Source organism: Ruditapes philippinarum, unplaced genomic scaffold (genome assembly GCF_026571515.1).
Source record: "Ruditapes philippinarum isolate M1 unplaced genomic scaffold, ASM2657151v2 ctg1516_1_1_1_1, whole genome shotgun sequence".
Lineage (NCBI taxonomy): Eukaryota > Metazoa > Mollusca > Bivalvia > Venerida > Veneridae > Ruditapes > Ruditapes philippinarum.
Genome location: NW_026867184.1, coordinates 57586 through 73996, shown reverse-complemented (window position 1 = coordinate 73996; position 16411 = coordinate 57586). Strand labels below are relative to the sequence as shown.

The following is a 16411-nucleotide window of genomic DNA, read 5'->3' as shown; positions in this document are numbered from 1 at the left end:
GGAGCATTCTATAATATAGTGTTATAAATATTCTGCTGGAATACTCAGCTGGTACAGTAATCTGGTAGAGCATTCTGAAATACAAGTCAAAATGCTTTGCTTGAATGCTCAGCTGACAGAGCTATATAGCGTGGCATTCAAAAATACAGTGTACAAATCCTCTGCTGGATTGCTCAGCTGCCTAGGCAATCTAACATGGCATTCCTAAATCTAGTGTTAGAAATGTTCTGCTGGGATGTCTAGCGGGGAATTTCTTAATATAGAGTAAAAATGCTCTGTTGGAAGGCTTAGCTATCAATGCAATCTAGCGCAGCATTCTTTAATATTGTGTAATGAATGTTCTGCTGAAAGTCGATAATGCAGAGCCATCTAGCGGGGCATTCCAAAAAATTGTGCTGTTATATTGTATTTTATCCCATTGAAATGACGTCTATTGATTGAAATTCGAATGAATTCTGAATAATAATTCTTAAACCATGTTATTTAAAAAAGACAAAAGTGGAAAACATTTTAAAAACATAACAAAGAACATAAAAGAAACTGAGAACACCACACGAAACTTACCGAAAAATCTACCAAAGATTGATATAGTGTGTACATTGACCGTTTAATCAGTATGCAATTGACAAGTTAATAAAATACATATAATACATACAATATTGAACATATGTAAGTTAACATGAATGATTTATCCTGTAATTGTTATCCACTTAGGAGAGGCAAACAGTAAGTATCCGGAGAATGTGCAGTAGATTCGGGTATGAGTGCCATTAAGGTTCACATCACCATTGGCGTTGACGTAAACAACGTCACCAGCGTCAAGTTCTAACACTGCCGCATTACCGCCTGTAGCATAGTAGCCGGAAATATGACTGTACAGTGAATTAACGTATCTAAAATATACAAAAAAACCTTATCATATGGTATTCAAAACAATTGTTTAAAAGAAAAAAAGTGTCTCATCATGGGTAAGGTATAAATTAGCATTTTTACGATTACTTTTAGATTTTTACTATATGCCCGAAAAGTAGTTAGTGTATAATGTTATACACCTGGTCGTCCGTTTGTTGTTGTTGTTTTGTGTGTGTGTGTGTGTGTGTGTGCGCGCGCGCGTGTACGTGCATGCGTGCGTGTGTGTGTGTGTGTGTGTGTGTGTGTGTGTGTGTGTGTGTGTGTGTGTGTGTCCGGTCTGTATCTTATTAATCGTTGGAAGGAAATAATAAAGTTTCCTTTTAAAAGGAAAGGCTTGCCCAGTTGTGCCATCATCCCATCCCTTTAAAAATGATTTAAAAAAAACAAACTCCTAAATCAACTCTTTATGATAAAGAAATAATTATAAAGAATAATAAAAATAAATTGACCTTATATACTAGTAAAAAACAAGGTACTTACGTTTTCACAGGTCAATTTATCATCACTATTTTTTTATTATTTGTATATCATATGGGTTTATTTTGGACTTTTTTTTCGAAAACAAAAAATGTTTCACTTTTAAAGGGGAAGGTAGGGTAACCCAAATACTGGACGAAAACCAGTGCCCATTTGAGCCACCAGTGTTATGCATGCAAATTTGGACAAAAGAAGGACCAGAAGTCCACTGATTATAACTGAACCGGAACATGCTGACGATAACAGTAACAACTTTTTTTGTAAAAACGAATATTATTTTGTCAAAAACGATTTGAAATCTATTCTTGTCTTATATTGTATGAAACTAATAAAGAAATAATCAATCGTAAAAGTACCGGCTCTCCCACGTGGAGGAAATAATCTATCTATCATACTGAAGGGAAACAAGTATGCACATATCATTTTTCACTTTTTTTCGCAGAAAGAGTCATCGTTTTGGCAGTTGATAATTTCATTTAAATAGCAGCTTTATAGACAAGTAAATGCACTATTAGACTTCGTTACGTGGTTCCACTAATATGCATGTATCACTATGTTACACCTAAAATATCTATGTCACTTGGCTATTGATCACAGATATACCGACAACACAGGATGCGCTATCTGTAGATCAGCACGTGGTAAGGTTAATGATATGCATGGGCTATTTTTAGATTACCGATCACCAATTATACTGTAGTTTTAACTCCACGTTAGAATTGCGTTTAAATATAAGACACAGTAGATCTAAATATAACTCGATCGCAGACAAATGTGATAGAGCTATGCAATTTTAACTTGTTCGCACTAATTCTCTGTGTGATTCGGTCACGATCTCTTGGTAAGTAGGACCGTCCTTTGGAGACGGTTTACTTCTACAATAGACATTCTCTATTGTATAAAACTAATAAAGACAAAAATCAATCATAAAAGAAACTAACTTTTGCGTCTTGAAAACGAATTGAAACGGAACATTTTCGTTTATAATAATTTATTATTTCTTCCTTCTACTTACCCTTTAAACCGATAAATCAAGTAAAAATAGACATCCTATTTATAGAAACAAACTGGGAATACCGAAGTTACTAAATATAACTTAAGATTTTAGAAATATTAATTCGTCTGATTCCGCAGTATGACGGAATCGCCCGAATTGTCACGATTGCAGCGGAAACCTAGACTGGTTTCCCGTTCCATCATGCACTAACAAATGTAAGCAGGAAACCACCTAACCGGAACAACTTTTTCAAAACAAATGGTTTGCGGCTGTGGCCGCAAGCCAAAAACAAAATAGCAGACATATTAACCATAAGAAGATTAATAGCATAGCGCAGATGTGACATTCCTCAGGTCAAGGTTAAGGTCATTTTGTACCAATTTTAAAATTTCGTGTTCGCTCTGTATCTTTTGAACCAATATAAAGAAATTAAAAATTGTCGGCAGACAAATCACTAATTAAGAGACGATTTGCAGAACAAAAATTAGGAAATGCTGACCGGGATTTATGCAGAAAAACTTATATAGAAAAACATAAAAGTGATATTTTGTGAAAATACAAAGCCCAGAGCTTAGATATTTGGCATGCATTTGGAGTTTTTTGTTTAGTTTTTCAAAGTTGTATTAATCATGACCCTAAGGTCAAAATTGGTTTGGCTCCGGGAGTCACTTGCTTTATGTTGAGTAAGGTATAGGGAAATGCATCTTACCGTTAAATGGATAAATATGTTTTTTCAGCTTCATGTCTACAAAACAATCGTACAAATTATGCATAACCATACAAATACAAATCATAGAGTAAATCATAAAACATTAAAAAAGGAGACATAAGATTTTCACATTAGATTTATAGTATAAATTTTGAAATTGATGAGATAATATAAACAAGAAGCGCCGCAATGCGACGAAACCCAGGTTTTCAACGACCAAGTTTTGATGTGACAGCAATCAATAGGTCAAAGTGCACTAAAGCTATTGAGTAGAAGCTGAAAATTCTATTGTAAGCAAATGACCTTGACCTTGCTGCCAGATATCTAAGTGACGATCCAAAGCTGACACACAGCAAGTTTGGTGTTAAAAGGTCAAAGTAAACTCAAGTTATTTCGTAAAAACTGAATAGATTAACCTTGACCAAAGACACCTGGGTAGCTATTAAAAGCTGTCACTTGATATAAGCTACCCATTCATCAACTTAAGTGTCAATAGGCCTAAGCAAACTCAAGTAATTGAGGAGAAACTGAATTTCTATTTTTAGTAACAGTGACCTTGACCTTGATCACAGACACCTGGGTAGCAATCCTAAGCTGCCTCTTGATATAACCTACCTACACACCAAGTTTGGTGGCAATAGGCCAAAGCAAACTGAAGTTATTGAGGAAACTGAATTTCTATTTTTAGAAACAATTACCTTGACCTTGATCACTGACACCTGGGTACCAATCCCAAGCTGCATCTTGATATAAGCTATCTATACACTAAGTTTGGTGTCAAAAGGCCAAATCAAACTCAAGTTATAAAGCGGAAACTGGATTTCTATTTTAGTAACAGTGAACTTGACCTCAATGACAGACGCCTGGGTAGCAATCCTAAGCTGCCTCCTGATATAACCTACCTACACACCAAGTTTGGTGTCAATGGGCCAAAGCAAAATGAGTTTGAGAGCGGAAACCAAAAGTTCACGAGCGCCGCCCGTCTGCCCGCTCACCCGCTCCGCCCGTCTGCCCGCCCGCCGACTTCGGCATTACAAAAACCCAGTTTTCGTTGAAAATCTAGTTAAAAAAACGTTAGAAGAAAAAAATGGTTTATAATTGCATTATATCATATTTATAAACATATTGTTTTTTGAAATCATTTTACTTTCATTTATATACATTTTTTTTTCATCCTGTCCTCCAAAGTGTCTCCAGCAAGATAACCTAATCGCAAAGGGTTAACGAAAAACAAATTAGGTCTTCCCGTGGATAATTATTGAAGAAAGAGTAAAACAGTATTGTATGAAAGTATGATGTTATGTGTAGTTCACATATATGGTAGGTACACTTATAAACATCATGGACAAGGATTATCTCAATTAAAACAAGAGGGCCATGATGGCCCTAGATCGCTCACCTGATTTATCAAACTCATCCAAACAATTACCTAGACAAGCATTCTGACCAAGTCTCATGACAGGTGAGTCAAAAATGTGACCACTACAGTGTTAACAAGGATTATCCATATTTGAGCAGTGCGACCTAGTTTTTTACCCAGGTGACACATATTCAAACTTTACCTAGAAATCATCAAAACAAACTTTTAGACCAATTTCAAGGATACTTGGATCAAAACAGTTGCAACTAGAGTGTTAACAAGATTTTTCTATTTTTAGCTCCGGTGACCTAGTTCCACATGCGATTTCGAACTCATCCAAGCAATTACCTATACAAGCATCCTGACCAAGTTTGATGATAATTGAGTCGAAAATGTGACCACTAGAATGTTAACAAGGTTTTTCCATATTTGGGCGGTGTGACCTAGTTTTTTTCATCCAAGATGACCAATGTTCGAACTTGACTTAGAAATCATCAAAACAAACTTTCAGACCAATTAACAGAATATTTAAATCACAACAGTAGCCACTAGAGTGTTAACAAGATTTTTCTATTTTTAGCTCCGGTGACCTACTTTTTCATCCGAGATGACCCATGTTCAATTTCTTCCCAGCAATGACCTAGACAAGTTTCCTGACCAAGTTTGATGACAATTGAGTCAAAATTGTGACCACTAGAGTGTTAACAAGGTTTTTCTATTTTTAGCTCCTGTGACCTAGTTTTTCATCCAAGATGACCCATGTTCGAACTCATCCGAGCTATCACCTAGACAAGCATCTTGATCAAGTTTGATGATGATTAATGCAAAAATGTGACCACTAGAGTGTTAACAAGGTTTTTCTATTTTTAGCTCCGGTGACCTACTTTTTCATCCGAGATGACCCATGTTCACACTCATCCGAGCTATCAACTAGATAAGCATCCTGACCAAGTTTGATGATGATTGATGCACAAATGTGACTGCTAGAGTGTTAACAAGGTTTTTCTATTTTTAGCTCCGGTGACCTACTTTTTCATCCGAGATGACCCATGTTCGAACTCATCCGAGCTATCACCTAGACAAGCATCTTGACCCAGTTTGATGATGATTGATGCAAAAATGTGACCGCTAGAGTGTTAACAAGGTTTTTCTATTTTTAGCTCCGGTGACCTACTTTTTCATCCGAGATGACCCATGTTCGAACTCATCCGAGCTATCACCTAGACAAGCATCTTGACCAAGTTTGATGATGATTGATGCAAAAATGTGACCGCTAGAGTGTTAACAAGGTTTTTCTATTTTTAGCTCCGGTGACCTACTTTTTCATCCGAGATGACCCATGTTCGAACTCATCCGAGCTATCACCTAGACAAACATCCTGACCAAGTTTGATGATGATTGAGGCAAAAATGTGACCTCTAGAGTGTTAACAAGGTTTTTCTATTTTTAGCTCTTGTGACCTAGTTTCTCATCCGAGATGACCCATGTTCGAACTCATCCGAGCTATCAACTAGATAAGCATCCTGACCAAGTTTGATGATGATTGAGGCAAAAATGTGACCGCTAGAGTGTTAACAACTAAATGTGAACGGACGACGGACAGACGACGGACGACGGACGACGGACAATCATCGATCCTAAAAGCTCACCCTGAGCATGCTCAGGTGAGCTAAAAAACAACAAAATTTCATGTCTCCTAACGATATAGTTGATCGAAATACTACTCTCATCACAGGATCTATATATGTAAATATGGAGTAGCTAAAATTTGTGTATAAATGCAAAAAAAAAATCTTGTGAAAGAATGAAAATGACAATAATTCCACATACATTAGCATTGCTATGCTTCTAAAAAAATCATAAAGAAGGATAACTACCATACATTTCCTAACATATGTTAAGTTATTTACTTCCCTTAACTAGAAGAGCTAATTTACTTCTTGAATAAAGGTAGTTTTTCAAAGCTCCCAATTACATAAAACATAAGAAGATTCAAATAATATTTAAATCAGCCGGAAGTGATAGTCTCTGCCCACTCCAACGTGGACCTAACCTTAACCAGAGCACGACCTGGGGCCTAGAAGCGCCAAAACGGTCTTCCTGCGACAACGCGCGCCACAGGCTGTTCCAGTTGTACTCCCGACCCTAGACCTCCAAAGGTTGTCGTGAGTCGGGAGTACCCCCGACTTCACGATAAGCCAACATACAGGTGCCACAGGCCATAGTTCCAACAATCTTAATATCTATAAAATTCTGTATATTGATCATATCAGTATTAGTAGTGTTAAATATGTATGTATAATATACTAGTTGCCTGAACCTTTTTTATGATGTGTCACCAACAATATATTTATTACATTATTTTTTAAATAAGACCAAGAAATCATTTTATATGCATATGGCACCTCTCCGACTTTGGATGGTAACATAGTTTGGTGTTTTTTTGGGTTTTTTTCCAGATTGAGATCTTTTAACAGTTAATTTCCTTGTGTTTAAATGAGGTGAAAGTGTGTTCAGACACTGATCAGTTAGAAACTGTAGTGTCGAGGGAGACTATCTACTATTAAATTAATCCCAGTTACAGGAAGGGTATTGGAAATACTTTTCTACATTATAATAAAAAACTAACGTATTATGAAAAGTTTGTATATTTAAATTTTGTTTATTATCCCTACACGTGCAAATATATCTTTTTGCAACAAGAAAACTAAAATTTAAATGTTTCATCCGTTTCTTTAGGTTCAGTTATCCCAAAAATGATTTGTGTATAAATGCAAAAAAAAATCTTGTGAAAGAATGAAAATGACAATAATTCCACATACATTAGCATTGCTATGCTTCTAAAAAATCATATAGTAGGATAACGTCCATACATTTCCTAAGATATGTTAAGTTATTTACTTCCCTTAACTAGAAGAGCTAATTTACTTCTTGAATAAAGGTAGTTTTTCAAAGCTCCCAATTACATAAAACATAAGAAGATTCAAATAATATTTAAATCAGCCGGAAGTGATAGTCTCTGCCCACTCCAACATGGACCTAACCTTAACCAGAGCACGACCTGGGGCATAGAAGCTCCAAAACGGTCTTCCTGCGACAACGCGCGCCACAAGCTGTTCCAGTTGTACTCCCGACCCTAGACCTCCAAAGGTTGTCGTGAGTCGGGAGTACCCCCGACTTCACGATAAGCCAACATACAGGTGGCACAGGCCATAGTTCCAACAATCTTAATATCTATAAAATTATGTATATTGATCATATCAGTATTAGTAGTGTAAAATATGTATGTATAATATACTAGTTGCCTGAACCTTTTTTATGATGTGTCACCAACAATATATTTATTACATTATTTTTTAAATAATGCCAAGAAATCATTTTATATGTATATGGTACCTCTCCGACTTTGGATGGTAATATAGTTTTTTTTGTTTTTGTTTTTTTCAGATTGAGATCTTTTAACAGTTAATTTCCTTGTGTTTAAACGAGGTGAAAGTGTGTTCAGACACTGATCAGTTAGAAACTGTAGTGTCGAGGGAGACTATCTACTATTAAATTTATCCCAGTTACAGGAAGAGTATTGGAAATACTTTTCTACATTATAATGAAAAACTAACGTATTATGAAAAGTTTGTATATTTAAATTTTGTTTATTATACCTACACGTGCAAATATATCTTTTTGCAACAAGAAAACTAAAATTTAATGTTTCATCCGTTTCTTTAGGTTCAGTTATCCCAAAAATGATTTCTTCTTCTGGAAGTTCATAATCTGTAATATTCGGGCATTTCGTTTTAATGAAACGTCCGCCAAAAATAACTAACATACTGACATTCATAAAACAAGTGTAAAAGTGTTTCGTTACTTTTCCTGCAAAAAGTGCATGTATTGTCATCTTTTGTATTTGTTGCTAAGATTCATTTATTAATTTGTATTGGAAGTATCTTAATTTTGTATCTGACGTTATTTTGTTAACAATAGTAAAGACTTTATTCCATTCGAAAGTTTCTGGTAAAAATAGTTTATGTTTCCTTTTTTCTTGAGATTTCGGAACTTTTTTATTTTTTTACAAGTATTTCATAAATAGAATGGCATCCCTCTATATTTTAGGAAATGCAGGTTAATTTGTAAAATATTTTGTATAGATTGTAAACTTTAGAATTGACCATTATTGTCAATTAAAACAGCGACAATACTCATACTATTTTGAAATAGGTTATTGTAAAAAATTGTCGTGCCTCTTCACTGTTGGATTGAACCAAATTGATGGTCTGAGATATCCAATCATTTTTACTTTCGAATAAAACGTTATGCATGATGCAAAGACTTAGTTCCAGAAGGGGTTGTCGATTCTTGATAATTGATTTTTAATTAACTCTGGTCCGAATTTTGAAAAATTACATATACATGTATCAGGAAATGAATTTTCAAAGATATTTTTTCCATTTTTTGTTTTCATGCAGAATACGTCTATTCCAACCTAGTTTTAAAGAATTAATGAAAGATTTTAGTTCTATCATATTCAATCCTCCTTCTGACATCTGTTTTATAATGATTTCTCTTTTTATTTCATCTGGGGGAATTGTTCCAAAGAAAGTTTCTAGTTCTTTGATAACTTTGTTTGATGGATTATGAAGAGAAATAAGCAAATGATTGCCATCGTTTTAATAACAGTTACTTTCCCGTACGGGGTTAAATTTTTTTTAGACCATTGTTTCAGTAATGATTTTATGTCTTCTACTTTATCGTTGCAGTTAAGACTAATTATATCTTTCAGATTAAGTGAGAATTTAATTCCGAGAACAGTAAAAGATTCTTTTTCCCACGTCAGATTTTCTCCTATTTGAAATTGAATATTACTTCCTTTCATGCTTCCAAACCAGATAACTTTTTTTCTCTATATTAATGTGAAGGCCGGTGGCGTTAGCATAGAAATTAAGCATCAAAAGTGTATTCTTTAGAGATTTGTCTGTACCATCCAAAGTAAGAGATGTGTCATCTGCGTACTGGGAAACAAGGTGTTCCTTATTAACTATTTTAATACCAGTAATACGGTCGTTTTTACGTATTAAGAGGGCCAATATCTCTGCACAGTCAATGAAATATAGGGGAATAATTGGTCTCCTTGTCTACAGCCACGTTTTATATAAATAGATAAATATTATGCCGCTGTACTCATATTTGGCATATACATGTAGCATTGTCTAGTAGTCCTCTTTAACAGTTTTATAAATTATGCACTTAGGGAATAAAAACCGCCTTGTCAAATAGCATCATAAAGAATATTAACATAAAACATTGTTCAGACAATTTTCTTGATTGGGTATTTACCATAACTGAAAGTTTATTTTTTGATTACTCAAACAAATTTACATTCGAGCATATATCGCCCCACCTTTGCAGTGCTCTATTCCATGTCAGGAATAATACGCTTTTTAAAAGAACTGTAAAAGGCAGTTTATTTCATAGGGAAATTTTATTTGCATGTTTCATTTATGGAGATTTTTTATACGGCCACTCGTGAAATGTTGGGGAAAAAGGGTATTAAATATAAATGGAGCGAGACATTTGTTTCCAAGGACTTTTCGAAAGAGCAATCAGGGATTGAATAAAATTCTCATTTGGCAAGTGATTATGCGGAATCCTTAAATCTTCTATGGATTAAGTGTAAACCCTTCTAACACACGAAGCCCGTTTACATATACATGACGTGATATAACGCAAAAAGCCCGTCTGCAAGTTCAACTATTTCCTCTGACGACATAAGCAAGTTAAAAAGTAATGCATTGCTGTAGGCGGATGTAAGAAGACTTTATTAACTTCGTTAAAATACAAATTTGATAAAGACACTTCGTTTCCCTGCTGCTCTTCTGTCTCGTAAAACAGGATATATTTTTTTCTGATATTTGTGTTGCTTTGTGTATGACAAAATTTAGCCATGTTAACTGAATAAAAAATATCAAACCTGTTATTATGGAAAAGTTCAAGCCAATTTTGCCATCTCGTTGCCCAACGGCGTGAAAGTTGAACTCGTAGAGACCGCCAACTGGAGCAGTGAATTCTCCAGTCTTTGTATCATACACAGAGTTAAGGTCAAAGAACACTCGATCATATATGACTTTGGTCAGGAGTGGTGACTGTTACATGATGGGATAATCCGACAGAAAACGCGACTATTGGTTTAGCTAGAAAAATAAATTTGCATTGGCAGAAAAAGGCAGAATAAAAAGTGATATCTAGATATTCAAGAACAATATTTATCATTACCATTGTTTTTTTGCACACTTTTATGATTTTGTTGGGAAATCATTATTTAAGTGACATTATGCCCATCCGAGAGTAAATGGTCACTGAAGTGGTAAAAATAAAATAAATGACATTTTGTCATAATTGGGTTTAATTATATATTTTATTGTGAAAAATATCAATAATTGAAATGACCAACGAAATATTCTATAAATATTGTCCGGAATGTATTGGTGTGTTCATTTCTAAAATAAAAAGAGTGGGCCAGACTGTTTATTATTTCGATCGTTTTTATATTGTAAATATATTATACGAGGGATGTTCAAATATGAATGCAACTAGGCCAATATCTCGCTTTGAACCACGTTTTGTACGAGCTATGTACATGTATCGCATAGATGGTTGTGTAAGCTCTCAATTGATACAATACATGTGTAAATCAGTCTAGCTTTGACAAAAGCTCGATTAACGCTACCTACTCGTGTATTCTAAAGTCAAAGACCTTGCATAGCTAAACGCACAATGTGCGTCAAAAAGGTCATGTTTGTAATTTTCTTTACCAATCAAGGTCCATCATTCCAATTGCCGTACCAAAGGGTAAATATGTAAATGCTAAGTATTACAAAGGCTGTCAGGTTGTTGCATGACAATGCTTCGTCACACAAAGCGACAATTGTACGAGAATATCTGAATTAGGAAAAGGTTATCAAGCTTCCTTACCCCCATTATTCGCCAGATCTTGCCCCTTATGACTTTTTCCTATTTTCGAGGCTAAAAAACACCTTGCTTGAAGAAAATATTAAACGCGAAAATTTCTTGGTTCGTCTATTTTCCAGTGTCTGAACAGTATGAAAAAGATTATGAAAACGCATTAAATGGATTAAAAGACTAAAACTTTGTATATCACATGGTGGTATGTATTTTGAAGGATTGAGGTACATGTAAATATTTTGGCACTGTTTGTTTAGCACTTCTGCAAATTGGCCCAGTTGCATTCACATTTAAACACCCCTCGTATGTTATATATTTATAAGCATTCTTCGACATTAATTATTGGCCAATCACCATTATAACACTCAATTTATCTTTTGAAATATACAACTGATGATAGCTTTAAAATGAGCATAACGTCACTTGAATCAGTAATATAATTATAACAAAGTCGTTCACATGTATATTATTACAAAATCTTAATCAGCATTTGAAATTAAATGCAAAAGGAGAACAATACAATACTAATATGCAATAAATCATTCAATCAATGTTTTTTTTTATTTTAAAATAACATCAAAGGTCATTTTTAAAATACTGGTCATGTGGATAAAAAAGAACACCATATTTAGTATACTCACGACCGGACGACATATTAGCCTCTCTGACTAATTGAGTCCCTGTCAATGTCGAGTAAATCTGATCAAAAGTCCCATACAAGCTGCTGTCCCGAAGTGCACGCACACTTATTTGATCATTCTTTTTCACATGGAGTAATACGGTATTACCAGCGTCTACCAAGTCCTGATTGTTACGGCCATATATAGAGCACACATATATGTTGTTGTGGAAGAGTTCTTGCCAAAGTCCTGGATTTTGACGAGATGAACTGTAAACAGAACAACTTAAACATATACATGTATGTTTGATTAGATCAATGTAATGCGAATCTGAATAATAGATGTTAAAGATTTTTGCAAGTTTATTTGCTCCTGTTGATGTTTGAATTTACAAGATATCTTTGAAAAATGGATACAAGTGTTAAAGAGCGGTGATTCAATATTAACACTACAACCCCATGTTATTGATGCTGATGATGAAAACGTACATACTATTTGTTATTTTTTGTAACGTCTGACAGACCTGGTAATACACGAGATGCACATAGATTTATAATCTATAGTAAATGTTCAAGCAAAAAGATTTTGGTTCCAAAACTTCTCTCCATTGTTCAGAAGCACGCTTCTCAGAAAGTAATCTGAAGCTTTTTGGAATGGTTACAATGCTTTATGAATATGAGAATATGTGTGAAACACAGGTCCAAAATTGGCTAATGGATACAAATAAAATCCAATCAAAGATGGAACCCCGGACTTCCTCTTCCACGAAAATTTTCCAGGGTAATTCAACTTTGAATGTAATGTCGTTTTTGTGTAATGGAAACTGGTAAGTTTTTTATACGATTTTCTTAAAACCGGATAAAAGCACTAAATAAAAGCAGAGAACATAGTAATGGTATGTGAACAACCAAACTTAAAATCTTGAAAAGTGGATATCCTCAGAGCAATGAAAAGAAAATATTGCAGACTCGGTCACTTTCCAGTACCGTCCATGAACAGGCTGTTTTCTTTTCTCTATTTATTGGGTCTGTTTAAGAAAGATAATGAAAGTAATATTTACAGTTCTGTTATACAATGAACTTATGTTTAAATAAATTAATTCTTTAAGATGTTAAGTTACAATATATTAGTCACATATTATTTATTATCAGTATTGCACATTGATCATTATCCAAGTATTACAGGCACCATCCGCGTGACAAGACATAAGCCAAATAAATCTAACCTGAAGAAGTGAAATATGTAGAGTCCACTAGATGGAACTGTGTAAACACCGGTTGAATCGCTATAAGCTGTGTTGGTGTCGGTCAAAATGTTATTATACAAGACATTTTGGCCTGTGTGGACTTCTTGGTGCTGTGTTAGTCCAACAGAGAATGCTGACATACTGGTATACCGCCCTGTATCTAATAAACGTAACTGTATTATCAAATGATGAATCTTGTAAAAGGTAATCATTTAAACATATCCTTTAAACATATCCTCCAATAGCGTGTTGCTGGCTCAGACTAGCATTCATATCCTTGCAAAATGACCAGGTATACAATTTTCACTGTTAAACTAAACTCAAACAACTCAATTATAAAGATATTTGTGAAAATGTAAACTATGTAAATGTACTGTATGATAGAACACTTGCATTTAAAAATAACGTACTGTTTCAGTTACTTTCGACGTGCTAGGAGATGTGGACAGTAGCTTACATTTACCTCTACTATTCATCATAAAAACGAGCTTGCAACATTTTCAATTTTGACTTTAAAGGCGTTCTTTAGCGATTCCGTTTTTTTCTATTCATAAGCCTTGCGTTAACAATATTGTCATTGCAAAAGTAAGCAGAACCACGAGAAATAATACTTAGTGACTAGCCTTGTTGAAACATGAAGACAAATTGGTCATTAATTTACTGTACTGACATAATGTATTGACTAATTTGAACGTTATGATACCTATTTGAACGCCTGTGAATGCAGTATAAATTTGTCCAGATTTCCCATATATATTAACGGCGTGTTGACTTCGTGTTTTTACGCTGACTACGTCCCCATCAACAAGTGAAGTTATGACGGCATTTCCGGCGGATGCGTAAACTCCCTTTGTGTGTCCCCAAAGTGATGCAAGGAGCTGGTTATTAACATATATTTCGAGGAACAGACTCGAATCACTCTTTGTGTCCTTTCTTCACATATTCAATACTACTGTACAATTAAAACACTGAACATTATGATTTCATCGTGACTGCTAAAGAGGTTATGTTAATTTAGGGATCCTGCTTTTCGTTATTTTATTGTCACAACGATGTTATTTGTGTCCCGTGGCGACTTTAAAATATCTCTCCCTACCTTTAATTTTTGCGAACTTTGAAGATCGTTCAGCACGAAATTTTTGTGTGGAGTGCATGGTTTTGGTACTTTTAGTTCTTTTCAATTGATGTTTTTGTCTAGTCGGGTTGTTCTAGTATGGCCCATTTGAATACTTTTCTATCACCCTTTTTCTTTTGACAGCTTGTTTTGTGATATGCAGGTTCATAACCTCTGATACCCTTTCAAAATTTTATTTCTATTTATTTTCACTTTTTATTTTCTCGATAAGGCCACACATTTTTGTGTCGCCTGTACGGAGTAGTGACGACATATAGGGGTCACTTCTCCGTCGTCTGTCTGTCCGTATATCCGTCTGTCTGTCCGAGCTTACATATGAATAATTATATGCCTAGAGGGACAAAAGGTAACTGTACTTTCTCTTTAATGTCATTCATTCCGCTAGGCTTTTATGTGGATTTTTCCTTTAAAGGAAGAAGAGAGATAAAAATAGAGTAGCCACATTATTTTTGTCTCGTAAGAACGTCCGACTTTCCGTCCGTAACAAAACTAGTCGCGCCTACTCCTAAAAACTACTGGTGCAATTTCATCCACACTTTACAGGAAAGATCAGAACCAAGTCTAGTTGTGCATATCGTCGACTTTTTATTGTTCAATGATTTCCTATCGGAGTTATGCCCTTTAATTATTTTTATTTCTAAAGTTTTACGGGCTTCTCCTCTTACTCTACTATTGCAATTTCAATGAAACTTTACAGGATTGATTGGTAGGTCAGGTACTTGGGCATATTACACAGTTTTCCGCTTGAATAATTCTTTGTTGAGTTATGGTCCTTGAAAAAAGGTGTTTTGTGTTGCAGCTACACAGAAGCTTGTCTTGACTAACCCTCAGAAATTACTGGTGCTATTTCATCAAAACTTTACAGAAATGGTCAATACAATGTAAAATTGTGCATCTCATCGACATTTTCCGGTTCATTGATTTTTGTAAGAATTATGGCCTTTCAAAGATTTTGTTTTTTAAATTTTGTCCGGACTACTCCTCTTTTACGACTTACGCAATTTTAATGAAACTTTACAGCATTGATCTGTCGCTCAAGTTCTTGTGCATGTTATAAAGATTTTTAGGTTCAAAGATTTTTTGCCAAGAAACGGCTATTCTTATGCGACACATGTGATCATTGGTCGCTCTTGTTTAATTGGGGTCGGGTCCATATGTCACTTCTTATGGAATAGCAATCACAAGTAACGTTACAATTTCCATAAAAACCGCGATATGAACACATCCACGGATGTTTCAAAGTTTATGTTAAATGTTGAATACTGCTTAAGCAGGTACTAAAACGCGTGGACGGTATCTTTCAATTATCATTACTTCAATCAAGCCGAGCCTGCAACATTTTCAATTTTACCGTGTTGGGCTTTCTTTAGGGATTTTGTTTTTTCTTTTATTTGCTTTTCTTGCAAACTGATACTGGTACAATCTGTCTAAAAGTTCGGCAGTTTTAAAACATTTACACCCAGAAGTAATAATATAAGCAGTAGCATTAAAACAATATACTTTAAAGTGTATAATACTTACGTGAGAGGCAACTTTATCTTATGGTTTCTGTTTCTCAAATTGTGGGTCCGATTCCTACTTTAGACATGACCATGTCTTTTTTATTGGTTTGTTCATGAAGCAGGTTAAAGAGTTGTTTATAAACATGGACAGACTCAATCACACCGAGCCTGCAATGTTTTCAATTTTGTCGTTTTTTTTCTATTTCTTTAGGGACTCGGTTTTCCCCAATATATTAGGTAAATTACAAGCATTTCACAATGTAGCAAAGATAAATGTGTTTATATTATATAAATAATCAAACCTCATACCGATGCAAATGGTATTTTGGTAGCACTTTCTGCATTTGAAATGTCCATGTGATAACCCTGACCAAGGGTGAACGCTATTGGGTCAAACTGCCCCTGTACTGAAATAATAGTTTATTAAATAAGATTTTTTACAAAAATGTGTTGTTTTGTAGTATTTAATAATAGTTTCACACTGAATACAACTCAT

At 34.6% G+C, this 16411-nt stretch overlaps 1 protein-coding gene across 1 annotated transcript; it reads right to left on the bottom strand.

Moving 5' to 3' along the window:
- Window positions 1-739: 739 nt before the first annotated feature.
- On the bottom strand, window positions 740-16222 carry LOC132735185 (EMILIN-2-like). Its single transcript, XM_060722109.1, has 6 exons — window positions 16218-16222; window positions 13982-14211; window positions 13258-13438; window positions 12054-12301; window positions 10421-10640; window positions 740-893 (listed from the first exon to the last, which is right to left on the bottom strand). The coding sequence occupies exons 1-5, from the start codon at window positions 16220-16222 to the stop codon at window positions 10564-10566; spliced, it is 741 nt and encodes a 246-aa protein (XP_060578092.1). The 3' UTR covers window positions 740-893; window positions 10421-10563.
- Window positions 16223-16411: the final 189 nt, after the last annotated feature.

What these genes read in the sequence shown, in the direction of transcription:
- LOC132735185 (XM_060722109.1), bottom strand. An exon ending in ATTCACAGGCGTTCAAATAG is followed by an intron (nt 13,439 to 13,981) that starts GTATCATAACGT and finishes TACGTTTATTAG; the next exon opens with ATACAGGGCGGTATACCAGT. An exon ending in GGCTAATATGTCGTCCGGTC is followed by an intron (nt 10,641 to 12,053) that starts GTGAGTATACTA and finishes TTATTTTTCTAG; the next exon opens with CTAAACCAATAGTCGCGTTT.